Genomic DNA, 19886 nt, shown 5'->3' on the forward strand with positions numbered 1-19886 from the left:
CCTACTTATCTGCCAACTCAAGGACAGGAGAAATGTCCATTAACACTGCTGAGCGGAAGAACTCAAACAGAGAGAAAAACATTTGTTGCTGTTGATAGTAAACAGACATTCCTCTCACATTTGATTCCTGCCCCCACCCCCGCCTCCAGTCCACCCACAGGTGCTATTTCTTGTATTAGTAATCAGAGCACAAGAAAGAGAAAGTGAAGCCTGCGGTGGGCAAAAAACAGCTCAATGTGCCTCCCGGAAGTCCAGAGGATTCAGTGAGGCCTGCGCATATGCGCGGAGAGGGGGTTGTGTGTGCATGCATGGGGGGAGTGCATTGCATTTTGGGTGTGGGCACGCACGGTCACGCCCACATGCTTTTGGCATGCTTTTGGGATGCCTAGCCACTACTATAGGGTCTCCTGCTTGAGCCCGGGGTGTGTGTGTGGGGGTGTTGGACTAGAATACCCCCAATGTCTCTTCCAACTCTGTTATTCTGAACTCTGTTCTAGGGTTCTCCAGGATGCCATGCCTCTATTATGCAGACCTTATCAATACTCATAATAATACTTTCTCCAAATTTGCTTTGTAAAAAATGATAATCACTGATGATATTTGACTTGGAATTCGTAGCTCCCCAAGAAGATTGAAATATTAATAGCTGAGGGAGAGATGGACCTCAACGGTAACAACTGAAGATGGTTCAGCTAATGAAAAGCTTCCCTAGAAACACCAATTAAGGTAATATTTTCCCTGTGGGAACTTTGTGCTTTGAAATAAAGTCACTTATTAGCAGTTTCCATCATTTTTATATAATAAAACTGAAACACTGGAACATGGTATTTCAGAGAGAGGGGGGGAGGGAGGGGGGAGGGAGAGAGAGAGGGAAGGAGAGGGAGGGGGAGAGGGAGGGAGGGAGAGGGACGGAGAGAGAGAGAGGACTCCTTTTGTCTAATTTTGATGAAGATGAGGAAAAAAGCAGTAAGATTCAATTCAATACTAAAAGCAGTGGTGGGGTTCAGCCAGTTTGCACCTTTTCGGGAGAACCAGTTGTTGGAAGAAATCTCCTTTTGTTTTTTTCCACTTTACGGGGCTAATCCTGTAAGGAAGGCAGGAAGGAAACATTCTGGTGTTATTTCTAGCCTAATCTTTATTGCCCTGCTTACAGAAACTGCCTCTCCGGTTAACCCTTATGACATTGTAACAGCTAAGGCAAAGCGCCCATCGATGTAAGTGACATTCAGTTGGCCACACCCACCCAGTCACATGATCACCGAGCCCCGCCTACACAGCTGGTCATGAGGGCAGAGAACCAGTTGTTAAATTATTGGAATCCCACCACTGAGTAAAAGGGTCAGGGAAATGCAGGTGGGAAATAATACCATCACATACAGGTCACCCTTGACTTACAACCATTCATATAGCAAGGATTCAAAGTTACGACGTCAGTGAAAAAAATGACTCAAAACCAGTACAGGTAGTACTGCATTGAGACTCTGGAAAGAATGCAGAGAAGAGCAACGAAGATGATTAGGGGACTGGAGGTTAAAACATATGAGGAACGGTTGCAGGAACTGGGTATGTCTAGTTTAATGAAAAGAAGGAGTAGGGGAGACATGATAGCAGTCTTCCAATATCTCAGGGGTTGCCACAAAGAAGAGGGAGTCAAACTATTCTCCAAGCCACCTGAGGGTAGAACAGGAGGCAATGGGTGGAAACTAATCAAGGAGAGAAGCAATTTAGAACTGAGAAATTTCCTGACAGTTAGAACAATTAATCAATGGAACCACTTGCCTCCAGAAGCTGTGAATGCCCCAACACTGGAAGTCTTTAAGAAGATGTTGGATAACCATTGGTCTGAAACAGTATAGGGTTTCCTATACTAGGCAGGGGGTTGAACTAGAAGACCTCCAAGGTCCCTTCCAACTCCACTATTGTATTGTATTGGTAAGCATGATTCCTGGCAGCTCCCACAGCTCCCCCCCCCCCAAAAATGGCAGCTCCGGGCTTGTGGGCTCTCCGAAGCTACAGCATTCCAGGGTCATATGATCTCCCCAGCCGGCCTCTATCAAGCCAAGTCAAGGCGGGAAGTCATTCTTTGAATAACTGAATGATTCACTTAACAACTGCTATGATTTACTTAAACAACTGTGGCAAAAGAAAGATTGTAAAATTGGGTGTGAATCACTTAAAAACTGCCTTGCTTGACAATAGAAGTTCTAGTCCCAAATGTGTTTGTGAATCAAGAACGAGATGTATGTGTGCTATTTTAAACAGTCCATGATGAAAGAACCTACGGATCTCAATTCACCTAGTTTTATACTAGAAGACTTGTAGTGTTTAAATCAATTATTCAATGAAAGCTGGACCATTAGGTAAAGGGCCCAACTGTTCAGAGGACTCCCAAATTCAATATTAGATCCAAGAAAATAACTTCCATCTTGTTTTATGACACTCTAAAAAAAAAAAATCCCAGGCTTATAATACTACAGCTTTTGTTATTCCTCCTCTGGATGGCTTTTCTGGTAAATAGTCTCATCCACAGAATAGCAAAATCAATGAAACCCTGTCAACTAATTCCTAAAGTGGCTTTAGTCTTTCACAAATTATATATTTTGAGTATGATTACAGAATAGCAATAGCACTTAGACTTACTGCTTTACAGTGCTTTACAGCCCTCTCTAAGCGGAGTCAGCCTATTGCCCCATACAATCTGGGTCCTCATTTTACCTACCTCGGAAGGATGGAAGGCTGAGTCAACCTTGAGCCTGGTGGGATTTGAACTGCCAAACTGCAGGTGGCTGGAAGTCAGCAAAAGTAGCCTGCAGTACTGCAGTCTAACCACTGTGCCACCAAGGCTCAGATCTGTCGGCATCAAATTAGAAGAGCCGCCCTTTCCCCCCCCCCTTACATTCACTCCTAAAAAGGCAAACAATCTCTCACCAATTAAACCAGGGAATGACAATGGCTGCACGTTTGAACCTTGAACAATTCAAAGGACTTTTCCAAAGTTATAGAAGAGAACTTGGAGTGTTTCCATTTAAAAAGGCAGGATTCCAAAATGCAAGCACATCTGAAAAGTTGACTTTTAAAGAGGGCATAATCAAAAATCCTGGCTGCAGCTAAGACATCTGTATTTATTTTATGTTTTAGCTCCGCATGGAATTGGAGGTGCTTGTGGCAGCAGGGCAAAATGAGGGATTTGGAATGTCATACAGTGTTTTCCCGAAAATAAGACAGGGTCTTATTTTCTCCCCCCCCAATTTTGCTTGGGCCTTATTATCGGGAGGGGGGAGCTTATTGGTTTGGGGTTGCCAGGTGGCTGCTCTCTTGCAAGCAGGCGCCTGAAGAGCCGGGCACAGCCTCAGGGGCAAATGGATGTGTTGCGCTGTCGCAGCAACGCAACAAATAGGCAAACCACTGATACAATCTCTCGCCATAAGGTGACCATGCTCATGAGCAGCTGCCCGGCAATGCCCCTTTCCAGCTGGGCAGAGCGCCACTCATCGACCCAGTGATATCCCAAAGGCGCTAAGCCGCGTGGCACTCTACCCGGCTGGAAAGAGAGGTTGTGTGAGCACTTGTTCTGCCTCCAGCTCTCGTGCCTCCTGCCTCACTATGCCCAACTCTCCCTGCAGGGCTGGGCCAAGGTGACACCGCTACTACCGCCCCACTGCCACTGCCACCATGCTCTGAGCATAACCGGCTTCCAAACTCTGGAGATCCGCTGCTGACTCAGCAACGGATCTCTGGAGTTTGGAAGCCGGTTATGGTCAGAGCATGGTGGCGGCGGCAGCAGCGGGGTGGTGGTGGTGAGGTGGCAGCAGTGGTGGCAGCGGGGCAGCAGCGGTGGTGCCTCCCTGGCCCAACCCTGCAGGGAGCGTTGGGCATGGTGAGACAGGGAGGCACGTGAGCTGGAGGCAGAACAAGTGCTCCCGCAACCTCTCTTTCCAGCTGGGCAGAGCGCCACGTGGCTTAGCGCCTTTGGGATATTACTGGGTCGGTGAGAGGCGCTCTGCCCGGCTGGAAAGGGGCATTGCCGGGCAGCTGCTCATGAGAGCAGCTGCCTAGCAAGCCCCTGTTCCAGCTGGGCACAGTGCCACCCACCAACTTAGTGGTATCCCAAAGGCGTCAAGCAATATGAGCGCCTTTGGCCCCCCCGGTTCCTGCGGCTTTGCCCCTTTAGGATATCGCTAGGTGGTGAGTGGTGCTCTGCCTGGCTGGGGAGGGGGTGTCCAGGGGCTTATTATTGGGGAAGGGTGTATATTTTTGCCCACAGGAAAAATATGGCATGGTCTTATTATCAGGGCATGTCGTAATTTCGGGGAAACACGGTATTTGTGGCTTTGTCAATTTCAACAAATGTGCTCCCAGCAAATATTGGACTACTGCGCAACTGGAAATGTTTTTCTGCATGCAGGAAGGGGAAACAAACAGTTCTGCTTTGGAGACAAAAATGCCAACACTTTAATTAATATAAAAGAGCCGTAACCATAAATCCACATGTTTTCCCCTGCTTTGCTCAGCAGCAAAAGGTCAGCTAATTTATGAATTTACAGAACGTTTGAACTTCTCCTGAATACTAGATTTTAGTACCTATTTTTTAGAACCTAAAAAACTGCTGAAACAATCAGAATCTAGCAAGGCTAAAGGAAACGCAAGTATCAGTTAAAACATTAAATAAAATCAATTCAGCAACAGCAATAAATACTTTTCATTACTCACAGCATCAATGATCTCCTTTTTTCTATTAGGGTTTTAAAAAAAAAAAAAAACAAGAGAACGATGTGCAGATTTTGTCAAGATAATAAAATGATTATAGCATTTTGTAGATGATAGCTTGAATTGTATATGCGACTTGATCCAAGGAGAGAAATAACATTTTGGCCCTGGTTCAGTGTTAGATGGGAAGAAATGGCATTGATCATATGTAATAACTTCTTTGGTTAAAAATGAAGACAGTTCCAGTAAAAAAAAAAAAAAAAGATCAATGTATTGATTGGAAGACAGATTGAGAAAAGAAAGGTTTTCAACCTGCATGTTTTGGGATGTAATAGCAACAGCAATAGCACTAATATACCATTTCACAGTACTTTACAGCCCTCTCTAAGTGGTTTACAGAGTCAGCATGTTTCCCTCAACAATCCGAGTCCTCATTTTACCGGCCTTGGAAGGATGGAAGGCTGAGTCAACGAGCCGGAGAGAATCGAACTCCCGAACTGCACGCAGCCGGCAGACAGCAGAAACAACCTGCAGTACTGCATTCTAACCACTGCGGCTCTAAATAATAGGGATTGGAAGGATGCTATATTTTCTTTTCTCATCCAGTGCAGCTATGAGAAAAAAGAATATAGGCTAGATTGGGCAGGGGGAGTAGACTAGAAGACCTCCCAAATCCCTTTCAAAACTAAGATCAATGAAAGAAATGGGTAGGGCTAAGCTAGAGCTGTTTCTTATGTTCAGAATGGGGAGTGTGTGGGTATGTCAGGAAAGGACAATTGACAGAAACAGTGTTGTGGTGTAAGCTTCATTCCTTTTTGTGCAATCATAGAAAATGGATTAGGCTTCCATCAGCATGTCACTTCACCATCTTGCCTTTTTTTTTTGACAGACATACAGGTAGTAAATCTGAAAGAGCCAGGTTATTGTTAATAAATTCACCAAAGGAAGAAAAATATATATCTGATAAGACACCACTGCATATATCTTGGCCAACAGAGCTCAATGGAAAGTGATACAATAAAGGAAATTTATTTAACGGCATGTTAAATGTGGTTGGCAGGCATTTGGCAAGCTAAGCATAATTGTGCTACCATATTGTTTGGCTTGTTTGTATAGATCCGTGATGGCAAATCTATGGCACACATGCCATAGGTGGCACGCAGAGCCCTCTCTGTGGGCACTTGAGCCGTCGCCCCAGCTCAACTCCACTGTGCATCTCCCTGCTGGCCAGCTGATTTTCAGGTCTCTGCTTGGGGGGTGGGGCGCATGTGGGAGACCTGAACACATGCATGGAGGGCTGGGGAGGTGGCGGGTCCATGCGTGGGGGCAGGAGGAGTACAGGGGTGTATGCCCCACCCCCGCAGCCCATTTTGGTCCCAGAAGGCTGCAAGGAGGCCTGTTAGGCCCAAAACGGGGCGCAGGGGTTGTGCGCGCATGCGCAGGGGGAGTTCGCTTTTGGCACATGACAACAAAAAGATTAGCCACCACTGGTATAGATGAAGCTGAAGTAAAAGCAAAAATAAAGACAATGGGCATTTATTTGCCCATAGCTAGCTAAGAGTCAATTCACTGAGGACTGGACTTAGGTTTCTTGTGGGAACTCCAAAATGATGACACAATTGCCCCCACCTTTGGGCTCAGTCTTATCATCTAGAAGAACCCTACTTTTTATACAGCACAAAAATATTTTGCACCGGCTCTATGTCTCACTGCCCTATTTTTATTTCTATATAGAGAAAAACAAGAAAGTTATAACACATGCTATCTCAAAACTGAAAACAAAATCAAATATTCATTACATGGCTCCCATCAAAATGTGATATCGAGTGAAACTCATAAATAGTCTCCCTGGCTAAAATAGAAAGCTAGAAGAATTGTTGTTGGTTTTTGCTTTGCTTGTCAAAAAAATATAGGCAGCCGGAAATATCTTATTTTGTGGGCTCAAAAACAAATTTAATGACAGTGAACAACTCTCTCTGGAATCATTTTTCATTATGAAAGATTATTATCTGGACAAATATGAAAAATGTAATCAAAAGCACAGACCAGCTCAGCCCTAAAATTTCAAGTTGTCTAGACTCAATAGCAGTTTCTCCTAAACCTTTTCCTTCATCTAGCCCAAACCACTCATCATAAAGTCTTATCAAACTGGAAGGACCGGTTATAAGATCCTTTCTTCAGCCCCTTCGTAACTGAATGGTCGCTGAACAAATCGTCATCACTTGAGGATTACCTGTATTATAAAAATATATATTATTGAATGATCTTTATGCCTTTTAAACAAATTACCATTGGTAATTTTATTGATTTTTGTTTAACTAGGAATACTAGTTAAAGTATTTTTTTGAGATTTTTGAATATATTTTAGTACACATAGAAATCTACAGAAATCAATTTAAAAGCTCCTTTTGTGATTGTTAATGGATTTATGGGTCATTACAAAAAAAACTACTTTTACCCAATTTGGGGTAATTTTATCCGGGTTTGGGAAGTGCTGCTTTATAGCAACGGCTACAACATTTGGGACACCCACAAAAATGCAACCATAGCTAGATGTGATGCATGTATGCTTTGATCATCCTTTCACTGGTACTTCATTCATAGGCTAGACTAAATAAATAGCATCATAAACATGTGCATCGTAAATAGATTAGAAGACTCTTTCTATTTGAATGCGACACTCACTTATTTGTGAAAGAAAATGTTCTTCTGAGAAGTGCAAAAAGACACAAACTAAATTGTTTTCGTGCAGTTCAAATCTGAAAAAACAGCTACCTATAAGCTGGAAGGAGGAGAGCAAGGGAAATGGAATACAACTACATTCATAAAATGTAAATGAAATCACATTCAGCTTTTGTTCTGGCTCTACCCATTATTTTTACAATGCAGACCTTAAAAGCTAAAAACAGCGCTTTGCCTAGAAGAAGTTGGGTATATTACATTATATTACATTTGTCTTTGAAGATTCTCTGTCATCCAGGTCATGGTTGTCCCAAAGATACTTTTGTCAAAAGGCAGTTGGAGTTTGTTTTTCCTTGAAGACGTTTCGCTTCTCATCCAAGCTGCTTCTTCAGTTTTGGCTGAAAGGATGGATTTATAGTTCTTGCAGTCATCTGTTCATTAGCACTCTTTCTGAGAATCACTGAGGCACAGATACAATTCCAAGTTGCCTAAATGACTCTCAGAAAGAATGCTAAAGTCCAGATGATTGCAAGGAATATAAATCCTTCCATCCTCTAGCATTCAGCCAGAACCGAAGAAGCTTCTTGGATGATAAGCAAAACATCTTCTTATCGAGCCCAGCTGCCTTTTGAAAAAACATATTTGGAATATTACATTACGTTATGATTGTAATCTGTCTATATAACACTAAAACACTGATTGTTATGACCTTTAACTGGTACATCATAGGGCAACAATTTTTGAACAAAGGTATCTCAAATGGGCTACCTTACAGAATGTATCCAAGATCCATGACTCAATGAAATTTGGGGAAAATGTGGTTGCTTCAGTATTACTGGCTACAGTTAATAGAGCCGAGGTGGCGCAGTGGTTAAATGCAGCACTGCAGGCTATATCAGCTGACTGCAGTTCTGCAGTTCGGCTGTTCAAATCTCACCGGCTCAAGGTTGACTCAGCCTTCCATCCTTCCGAGGTGGGTAAAATGAGGACCCGGATTGTTGTTGGGGGCAATATGCTGACTCTGTAAACCGCTTAGAGAGGGCTGAAAGCCCTATGAAGCGGTATATAAGTCTAACTGCTATTGCTATTGCTATTATGCTTCTGCTACAGTCACGTGATCTTCATTTTCAATGTTCCATAACAGTTTCCCAGCCAGTCTCATAATCCCTTACTCAGTCTCTCACTCAGCAGTGGTGACTTACTGGGGAGGGGAGGAGAATGGAGAGGAGGGGAGAGGAGATTTCCAATGTTCCTGGCCAGATTCCCACAAGGAAACTCAGTGGGGAAGCCAGCAAAAAATGAAAAGTCGCTCACACTACTACTGCTTTTTTGCCAATCTGTGGTCATTCTGGTTCTCTGTTTAGATAATGAAATACCTCTGAAATGATGACACAACTGCCAAGGGTTGTCCAGTTATTATATTGTCTGGAAATTTGAAATGTTTATTATGTTAACATTTCTTTTCACATAGTCAGATTACAGCCATTCAAATAAATTAAGATGCCATGTATATCTACCCAAAACTTGCATTATTAAAAGTCTGTCTGGCATTGTCTTTAGATCCATTTTTCTATTATTGTTTAGAGTGGCTTGAACCATATTATGTTTGCTGCCTTCAAAAAGTAGCAGCTATTATTGGATAAGCAGTATGATTCTAATTGGATTTCTGAATATTAATGTATTTCACCTCACATTTTGTAGGCAAGTATACAAAACAGTTGATGGGCATGATTAATCGCAGCTGATATTGGAGTTTAGATGATATAGCTCTATTACATGAACCTTGTATTAAAGACTATATATCAAGGATGATTTATTACTTAGAAGAAACAGAATAACGTGCCTTCAATATCAAAGAGTAGCTAGATAACAGATAGCTGCACAAAGCTGCTGTTATTTAGCATAATCTAGCTGTTTCATGGGAAGCAACACCATCAGATAAATAGGTAGGTAGGTAGGTAGGTAGGTAGGTAGGTAGGTAGGTAGGTAGGTAGATAGATAGATAGATAGATAGATAGATAGATAGATAGATAGATAGATAGATAGATAGATGATAGATAGATAGTTAGATACATAGAGAGATGGATAGAGAGATAGACAGATAGATAGATAATATATAGGTAGGTAGGTAGGTAGGTGGGTGGGTGGGTGGGTGGGTGGGTGGGTGGGTGGGTAGGTAGGTAGGTAGGTAGGTAGATAGATAGATAGGTAGGTAGGTAGGTAGGTAGGTAGGTAGGTAGGTAGGTAGGTAGGTAGGTAGGTAGGTAGGTAGATAGATGATAGATAGATAGTTAGGTACATAGAGAGATGGATAGAGAGATAGACAGATAGATAGATAATATATAGGTAGGTAGGTAGGTAGGTAGGTAGGTAGGTAGGTAGGTAGATAGATAGATAGATAGATAGATAGATGATAGATAGATAGTTAGATACATAGAGAGATGGATAGAGAGATAGACAGATAGATAGATAATATATAGGTAGGTAGGTAGGTGGGTGGGTGGGTGGGTGGGTGGGTAGGTAGGTAGGTAGGTAGGTAGGTAGGTAGGTAGATAGATGATAGATAGATAGTTAGATACATAGAGAGATGGATAGAGAGATAGGCAGATAGATAGATAATATATAGGTAGGTAGGTAGGTAGGTAGGTAGGTAGGTAGGTAGGTAGGTAGATAGATAGATAGATAGATAGATAGATAGATAGATAGATAGATAGATAGATAGATAGATACAGACCGACAGACAGACGCAGGTAGTCCAGGGGTGAAATTCAGCAGGTTCTGACAGGTTCTGGAGAACCGGTAGCAGAAATTTTGAGTAATTCGGAGAATCAGTAGCAGATATTTTGAATAATTCAGAGAACCGGCAAATGCCACCTCTGGCTGGCCCCAGAGTGGGATGGGAATGGAGATTTTGCAGTATCCTTCCCCTGCCCGCCTACCAAGCCCACAGAACCGGTAGTAAAAAAATTGAATTTCACCACTGAGGCAGTCCTTGACATAGGACCACAATAGGGATGGTCAAGTGAATCACATCCAATTTTATGACCTTTTTGCCATGGCCATTAAGTGAATCGTTGCAGTTAAGTGAATAATGTGGTCATTAAGTGAATCAGGCATTCACCATTGACTTCACCAGTTAGAAGCTGTCCGGAAAGTTAGCAAATGGCAATTACATGACCTTGCGGCGTTGGAATCATCATAAATAGATGCTGGCTGCCAAGTATCTAAATTTTGGTCACGTGACCATGAGGATAAGGCAACAGTCATGAATCTGATGGCTGGTCATAAGTCACTTTTTTCAGTGCCTTTTTAATATCAGACAGTCACTAAACGAATGGTTGTAAGCTAAGGACGATAGATAGGTAGGTAGGTAAGTAGGTAGGTACATAGATAATAGATAGATAGATAGATAGATAGATAGATAGATAGATAGATAGATAGGTAGGTAGGTAGGTAGGTAGGTAGGTAGGTAGGTAGGTAGGTAGGTAGGTAGGTAGGTAGGTAGGTAGATAGATAGATAGATAGATAGATAGATAGATAGATAGATAGATAGATAGATAGATAGATAGATAGATAGATAGATAGATAGATAGAAAGAAAGAAAGAAAGAAAATAGATATATAGGTAGGTAGGTAGGTAGGTAGATGATAGGTAGGTAGGTAGGTAGGTAGGTAGGTAGGTAGGTAGATAGATAGATACATAGATAGATAGATAGATAGATAGATAGATAGATAGATAGATAGATAGATAGATAGATAGATAGATAGACAGATATAGATAATATATAGGTATGTAGGTATGTAGGTATGTAGGTGATAGGTAGGTAGGTAGGTAGGTAGGTAGATGATGGATGGATGGATGGATGGATGGGTGGACGGACGGACAGACAGACAGACAAATTTAGAAAGACAGAGATAGAGAGATAGATAGGATAGAAAATTAAAACATAATAAAATGCTCTACTGTATCTGAGAACCATTATAATTACACACATAATTTTTCTCTTACTTCTGTAGTTAATTCTAACATTAGCTCAGTTTTGATATTACAAGAAAGCTCAAGCTACAGTTTATCCTAACTGAAACAAACTTTAGCCTGCCTTCCATTCTGTTTCTCATGCTTCTTGGCATGGCAACAAGGAGATTTCACTTTCACTCTAATTCTTGATCAGCTACAGTTAAACATGACAGCTAAACCTTAGACTGAGATTGACATTGTTAATCCTAACAATGGTTTCTTGTTAAGTCTCATAATCCATAAGGTAGGTTGATTTGTGTTCAATCAAATAATGAGCTTTTGTTCATACCCATCACAATGGAAAATACTTTACTGCAAAGCCTCAAATATCTACTTGGTTGTTTTCACGCTAAGCCATACACATAACACTAAGTCAAAAAAACCAAGCAAGGCACTCTGAAACAATGGAAGGGACCAAGGAAGGACTTAGTTTCTGCATCACAAAAGCTAAACAGTTGTCAGTTAGATCTCTGTTGGATTAATTCTCTCTTTCCCTTTCACACACTCTCTCTCTCTCAGAGCTAGTGTAGCATAGAGATTAAATGCTGGGTGAGGGTTCTGGTATTTCCGTACCCTTGAAAACTGGTTGGGTGACTTTGGTCAGTCCTTCTCTACTATACACTGGAAAGTTGAAAAATTTTCAGAATTGGACCAGTGTGATGGATTATATGCAGTGGTGGGCTGCAACCAATTGAACAATTGGTTTGGTGATCGCGCGCTTCGGTGATCGGATGCCTAATTTGCTTGCATGCAGCGTTCAAAATACAGCAATCCGAAGCTCAGCTGCTTACCTTCTAAGGCAGCCCTGGTAAGTAGAATAGTGGAGGCGCGGAAATCAGCTGTGCCGCGTGAATCAGCTGAGCCAGAAAGAAGGAAATATAGGACAGGATAGGGTGGGGGGGCAGGGCCAGTTGATAGACAGAACTACTGGTTTGCCTGAACCAGTCCGAACCGGCAGCAGCCATCACTAATTATATGTACTGTACAGGGGTGGGTTAGAAAAGGGGGAAAAAATAAATGTTTGCAATTTCTGCACATGGGCAGAACCGAAAATCAAGATGCTGTCACCGGTGGTAGAACCAGTTCAGGGGCGTGGCAGGCCGAGTTACCAGTAGGAACCCACCTCTGGTACTGTACATGAACGCATGCACATACAAACATACACATGCTAGTTTTATATACTAGGTAAAGGCACCTGGATACAAACCAGGAGACTATGACTTCCAGTCCCACCTTAGGCATGTAGCCAACTGGGAGACTTGGGGTCTCTTTCAGTCCTGGGAAGAAGGCAAGGGCAAACCACTTCTGAAATCTTGCCGGAGAAACTGCAGAGATTTGTCTAGGCAAGACTTCACCAGACTTCCTTGAAAGCAGCAAAATTATAAATATTGTAGCTATATCTCAACTCTCACTGTATAATGCTTGAAGGAGCCCAGAAACCTACTTGAGAAGATTTCCAAGATTGAAGAGGACTCTATTGTGCTGTGGGTTCAGCTGGAGAGCTTTACTGTAGTATTCCTTCGCTTGCACCATGTCTTTGGTCAATGTCCCAAGGTTGTTCAGGGCACTTGCATGACGTGGATATAACCTGTTGAAAGAGAGAGAGAAAGAACGAAAGAAAGAAAGAACAGAAGGAAGGAAGAGAAAGAAGGAGAAAGAAGGAGAAAGAAAGAAAGAAAGAAAGAAAGACACAGAAAGAGACAGAAAGGAAGGAAGGAAGGAAGGAAGGAAGGAAGGAAGGAAGGAAGGAAGGAAGGAAGGAAGGGAGAGAAATGAGAAAGAAAGAAAAAAGAAAAGAAAGAAATACACAGAAAGAGCCAGAAAGAAAGGAAGGAAGGAAGGAAGGAAGGAAGGGAAAGAAGGAGAAAGAAAAAAGAAAAGAAAGAAATACACAGAAAGAGCCAGAATGAAAAAGAATGAGAGAAAGAAAGAACAAAAGGAAGAAAGGAAGGAAGGAAGGAAGGGAAAGAAGGAGAAAGAAATAAAGAAAAAGGAAGAAAGAAAAGAAAGAAATACACAGAAAGAGACAGAAAGAAAGGAAGGAAGGAAGGAAGGAAGGAAGGAAGGAAAAGGAGAAAGAAAGAAAGAAAGAAAGAAAGAAAGAAAGAAAGAAAGAAAGAAAGAAAGAAAAGAAATACACAGAGACAGAGAGAGAGAGAGAAAGAGAGAGAGAGATCAGATTATCTTACTGAATATTAAAAAATCCAAACCATTTCATGTTCATTCCTTCTCATAAAACCTGAAGACTTTGCTATGGCAAGGTTTAATTCTTTCATTTCTTCATGAAGGGACTTGGACCCCTAGGAAGCAGCAATAGGCCTCTATTCGAAGGCTTTCAACAATCCGTGGGGTTGACCCATGGCCTCTGGGTTAAAAATATACACCCACAGAATGCTACCTTCCTCTGGAAGTGAGGCAGGGAGAATTCTGTACCGGGGCAGCAGAAGAGGCAAATGCCCAGCCCCCTTTGCTTGGTCTGTACCCCCAAATCTATGTGGGAAAGCATCTCAAACCCAAGGGGGAAAGGAGCCAAGAGGAAAAGATATGGTTCTACTCCCCATCCTGCCCCACTTCTCCTTTGACTGCAGCTTCCCAGGGGGACGTGCTGAGCATTCTTCACCTTTTTTACTTATGAATGTTGAAATCCAATCCAAGTGCAGAGTTCAGTCTTTGTTTCCAGTAAACAATACTAGCGTTTAAACAGAGATTTTAAGAAATCTGTTTGCATTTAATCTTACGGGGGTATTTTTGTTTTGGGTTTTTAATAAAACACAGCCTTCCAGTTTGGAGTCTCTCTTACAAAGCCCATGCATAGGCCCAAACACAAACACACATGCAAACACACACACACAAACACACATGTCACTGGAAATGGCAACCATCTGCAAGCAATATCTCTCCCGCTATGCATCTCATTAACCACCAAGCCCTCCTTGCTTCACCTAATCAAGTGCCAACTACTGCATTATTTATGAAAGAAAACTGAATTTCATTAAACTCTCACTAGGGCTGCCAGGTTCTTTTTTTTTTTTTTTTTAATGATCAATGTTCCCGCCTTTCCAAAATTCTAGGCATTTTTACGAAGAGTAGCCTTTCCTTCATAATTATACAAAAAAGCTGAAACAGCTCAATTCAAATTGCCAAAAAGAGGAGGGAATAGAAAAAGAAAGCGAGAGAGAGAGAGACAGAGAGAGAGAGAACAGAAGTATACATTTAGTTTGGCTTTGATTTTTGTTCAAATAAGAAGCCGGATGTTTTCTGGAGATCAAATAAATTATTCAGAAGGACTCCTTCAACAGTGTCTCTTCAACAGTCAGAAGCCATTTAGGTAGCTCAGCTTTGCAAAATTACTGCCTCCCCTTTTATTGCTCAGAAATATTATTAGATTAGCCCAATTGCTAGTGAGTCTGTAACAAAGTCTTCTTGGAAGCTAAGCAGAGTCAGGCATGGTTAACTTCTTGGGTGAAAGATATCCTGTGAAAATCAGAGCTATAATTGAAGAAAGCAATGAAAAGCTATAGTTACACTGCTGATCACAAAACTGATAGGAACTAAACATGTATGTGTGTCAGAGGTGATATTCAGCAGGTTTTGACCAGTTCTAGAGAACCGGTAGCGGAAATTTTGAGTAGTTTGGAGAACTGGGAAATACCACTTCTGACTGGTCCCGACCCCATCTGTTTTCTGCCTCCCGAGTCCCAGCTGATCAGGAAGATATGAGGATTTTGCAGTGGTTCCACCACAAAACCGCGGACGACAAAATCGCGGTCGACGAAAGCACGCATTTGACGTCATCACAGCGCGACGAAAACATCGCGCTGTGATCGAAAAATGTAAAAATAAAGCAAAAACCTTACCCTAACCCCCCCAAACCTAACCCTAAACCTAACCCTAAACCTAACCCTTAACCTAAGCCTAAATCTAACCCTAAACCTAACCCTTAACCTAACGCTAAACCTAACACTAACCTTTAACGTAACGCTAAACGTAACCCTAACGCTCTAAACCTAACCCTAACCCTTAACCTAACCCTAACCCTAAACCTAACCCTTACCTTTATGTGAATCGGCTTGCTTTAATTTTATTGTTATTTCAATTTTTAATTTTTTTCGTCGCGCTGTGATGACGTCAAATGCGCGCTTTCGACGATCGCGCTTTTGTGGACCGCGGTTTTGACGGGTCACGTTTTGCAGTAACCTTTCCCTGGAGTGGGGAGGGAATGGAGATTTTACAGTATCCTTCCCCTGCCACGGCCACCAAGCCACGCCCACAGAACTGGTAGTAAAAATGTTGAATCCCACCATATGTGTCTGTCTGTCTGTCTCTCTATCTATCTATATCCCCTTGCTTAGAAAAAGTCTTCAACTATTACATAATAAAATCAGAGTTTCTAAAAAGCATTGCAAAAGATTAATCATAGCTTTAATACAAAAAATAGAAGGCAGAAATGGATTTCAAGAGAAGTATAACCAACCTTATCTTTTGAGACACTTACATTTTTTTCTAAACAATCTTAGCCTTTAAACCACACTGGTTATTTGAGGGACACCAAGACGATTCAATAATCAACTAAAAACACACGAGGAAAAAGTGGAAGGGGGAATTTGTTACCCGAGGCTACACTCTTGTCTTTCACTAAGAGTGTCAGTTGATAAGGAAACTACGTAAAATGAAATGACTGTGCAATTGGCAGTCAAAGCCTATGAGAATTAAAGTCCAGATTCTATGCTGAGGCCAAAGTCCAACAGAGACATTTACAAGGTCATCGGTTTTAGAGGCTGTTTAGGCCAACGGGTTTTGAAGGTGCTCCCTGAAACAGGTAGAAATCAGCAGTTGCAGAAATTAAATCAAGTTGAATGAAAGAATAAGCTGGGATAGAAACATCTAACAGGTGCTAACAACTCAGGTAGGAAATTGCAAATGGAGGCGGTGGGGTCCTGCCACGGAAGTAATTTACCGACATTGCTGTCCTTCTGTTAAAGGGCACACAGGTGCCATCTGCCATCCCTTCTCAATCCCCATGAAATAAAGTTCTGGTAGAGATAGTTTAGCCTTTAGCCTCAATATAGCCCTTGTCCAAATCCCTTCTACAAGGTACTAGCCTAGACAAGAGACTAGGAGAGAAACGAAGGAGAGATCATAAAATTAGTTCAGAGCTTCCCTGTTCCCAACAGATGGCTTATATCAGCGGTCACCAACTAGTGGTCCATGAGAAAATTTTGGTAGTCCATTGAAAAATCTTTGCATTTTTGCATTTTTGATATTGCATTAAATCAGTGATCCTCAAACTATGGCCCCTGGGCCAGATACGGCCCATCAGAGCAATTAATCCCATTTGCTGACGGGATGAGGTCCTTCGGGCACTTAGCTTGGCCACCTGTTTAGTCCTTACTTCCCTCCCTAGAAGTCCAGGCGCTTCAGCGAATGGCGCACGAAACTTCGGCCAGACTCCTTGAGAGATAGAGTTTGCAGGGGGTTGATCTAGCTTCCAGGCTGGCTACATTTTTGGCCTTATTTGGGCTCATCGATACAAACTCAAGGTAAACCGCTCCAAACTCGAGAAAATACAACTTCAGTAACAGAGTGGTCAATGCCTGGAATGCTCTACCCGACTCCGTTGTTACAGCCTCAAACCCCCACAACTTCAATCTCAAACTGTCTACCGTGGACCTCACCCCATTCTTTGAGGTCCGTAAAGGGGGCATTTATAAGCCGACCAGTGTGCCTACCGTCCCTGTCCTACTGTCCCACTTATCTGAATTTACTTCCTTTGTCCATGTTTATGTTCATAACGATACTTGTTATCTTGTACGTGTTTGACAAACAAACAAATAAATAAATAAAATAAATGTACTGTAACCTGGTGCAAGAGGACTCCAACTTTCCACACAGAGTGGGCACTATAAAGATAGCTATTCTAGGTGTGTTAGCTAAAAAGATAGGGCTCAAAATACAAAGAGGTAGAGATGTTACCTATCCTTTTTACTATTGAAAAAGAAAAGTATACGCCAGGGGCCACCAATCTTTCGGACTTCAGGGACCATTAAATTAATAATTCTATGAACAGCTTGGCAGCTTGAAGATGTGTGGACAATCAACTCCCAGAATTTGTCAGCCACACATCTTCTCCCAGAATTTGAAGCCCACACATCTTCAAGCTGCCACGGTTGAGAAACTCTGATCTAGAATCTTCATAGACACTGGAGAGGAAAAAAAACCCACTGAAACATCTGTGAAAAGGAAGACAGCCTATCACTTGATACTAAAAATAAAAAGGATACTATCTCAGCCGAGTTTCATATAAAGATATGTACTGCCACGAGGGACCAGCATTTTTTTCTGGCTTCCCATCACGTTGTTCTCCCCCCATGTATATGTCAATGATGCATATTTTTAAAAAAAACCTATACTCTCATGACAAAGATGCTGAGAGATTATTTTACAAAAGAATTGCCACTGGAAGGGAAAGTCAAGAGCAAGGAAACCAGTTTGTGCTTTGTGAAAAGCATGCATTTCTCTCCCCCCCCCCCATCCTGTTCAATGTTGCAAATATCAGGAGAGATGTGAACAATGTGTAGCCGGAGTTCAATTTAATGAAATTTCAATGAATCCACTGCATGTTTTACATACAAATAAATTCATAAGCAATCATAAGGAAACTTGATTTCCCACCACAGCTGCCTGGGTATTGCTTTAAAATATGAGGAGGCAGAGTGTATGCAATGCTATGTTCGGTAATAACTCTAACTTAAACTCATCATTTTCCTTTCTGACCCCTCTCATGGGGCCAGTCAGCAAGAAAAAAGATTTTATCCTATTCATTCCACAATCAGTACCGTACGGTAGTCCTGTATCCTATCACAGTGATGGCTAACCTTTTTGTCGTGTGCCGTAAGTGCGTGTGCATGCGCATGCACCAGCACGCGCAGGCCCACACTCATAATGTAATGCGCACGTGACACACACACACACACGTGTGTTTTGGACCTAGAAGGCCTCTGCACAAACCTGGAAGCCAAAATGGGGAGCAGGGCACTGCAATAGGCCCCAAAAAGCAATGCAAGCATCCCCGTGCATGCATGCACACACACACACACGTGCTTGTGCGCATCCCCCGCATGCACCCTGCTCCCCGCATGCACGGCAGAGACCCAAAGACCAGCTGGCCAGTAGGAGGCGCATGCATGCATGCATGCTACAGCTGGGCTGGGGCAACATCTGGCATGCCCGCAGAGGGCTCTGTGTGCCACCTGTAGCATGCGTGCCATAGGTTCGTCATCACTGTCCTATCACATGTTTCTTAATCTTGGCAGCTTGAAGATCTGTGGACTTCAACTCCCAGAGTGAATCAGCAGTAGTGCCTGCTGGAACCCATCCCTGCCAGTGATGGAGCAGCCACAATTTCAGAAAACAAGCTGTTCCACTGGTTAATCGTCCTCATAGTTTATTGAATAAATTGTAATCAAATGAGGCAAAACATTAGACCATTTACATGCTGCAATGTTCTGGGATTTCACTGTTCATAAACCCCAAGTAAATCAATCAGAACATGGTTGAGTATGATGGACAAACCCCCACTACGTGTGTCAGGATATATGTCAAACTTCAGGTGAATACACTTAGCTTCCTGTGTTCTGTGAAACAGTCACCTGTGGTTGTAAGCTATCTATATATATATAAACATGGCTGTGTGTTTGTGTGTGTATTCCAGCATAACTCTGGAACACCTCGAGCAATTTCAACAAAACTTGGTACACAGATCACTTACTCTCTGGAAAAAAAATACTGTCGGGGTAAGATACTCCAACACCCCTCGGGGTGTGTGTTCTGTTAAGATACAGCCTGTTGTGTCTTAAAATGGCTTCTACTGTATTGGCTTAAAATGGCTTCTACTTTACAGCGCAGTGGAGTTGCCATAGTAACGGCTTCACAGAACTCCACAAGGGGGCTTCCTCTGGTACAGGGAAAAATCCAACATTAGAAATTACGCTTCTGGGGGCACAGGGAAAACATTTTTATCGACATAATTTGTCGCCGAAATCAGGGTTCAGGGAAAAGTTGCTCTTACCATTGCCTCTTCAGGAATTACAGCGATGTTCATGGAAGGAGGGAGGACAGCTCATTCCACACTTATGTTGCTAATACAGGACTGGGATAAATAAATACCCAGGCAACACCGGGTGTAACAGCTAGTGAATGATAAATACTACAATTTGTAAGTATATGCACACACAAAAAGAAATGAGTAGAAAAAGGGTGGGAAATTTTTGTGTGATCATCTGTTCATCTCAAGAATCTCCAAACCCAATGAGGAGGCCTCCCCTAAGGAGCTCTTCAAATGGTTTGTGTCAAAATCTCATGGAATTGCTTACCTCCTAGAATGTTTTCTTTGTTGCTGTATCTATTTAAGAATAAGCAGCTCTTTTGCTCATTTCTGGACCGATTGTTGGCTATGAATGTTCATGACACAGCATTTTAGT

The 19886-nt window shown here is 42.3% G+C and overlaps 1 protein-coding gene across 1 annotated transcript in view; it reads right to left on the reverse strand.

Annotated features, from left to right (window-relative positions):
* TMTC1 (transmembrane O-mannosyltransferase targeting cadherins 1) overlaps nt 1-19886 on the reverse strand; it is a 172609-nt gene that overhangs the window by 29494 nt on the left and 123229 nt on the right. The window contains exon 12 of the mRNA XM_087722949.1: nt 12851-12994. Coding sequence (XP_087579075.1) covers nt 12851-12994 — 144 coding nt within the window. The remainder of the gene's footprint in view (nt 1-12850; nt 12995-19886) is intronic.

Source organism: Thamnophis sirtalis, unplaced genomic scaffold (genome assembly GCF_051295495.1).
Source record: "Thamnophis sirtalis isolate CommonGarterSnake01/CBP01778 unplaced genomic scaffold, rThaSir2_p1.2 scaffold_9, whole genome shotgun sequence".
In the NCBI taxonomy this organism is placed as follows: domain Eukaryota; kingdom Metazoa; phylum Chordata; class Lepidosauria; order Squamata; family Natricidae; genus Thamnophis; species Thamnophis sirtalis.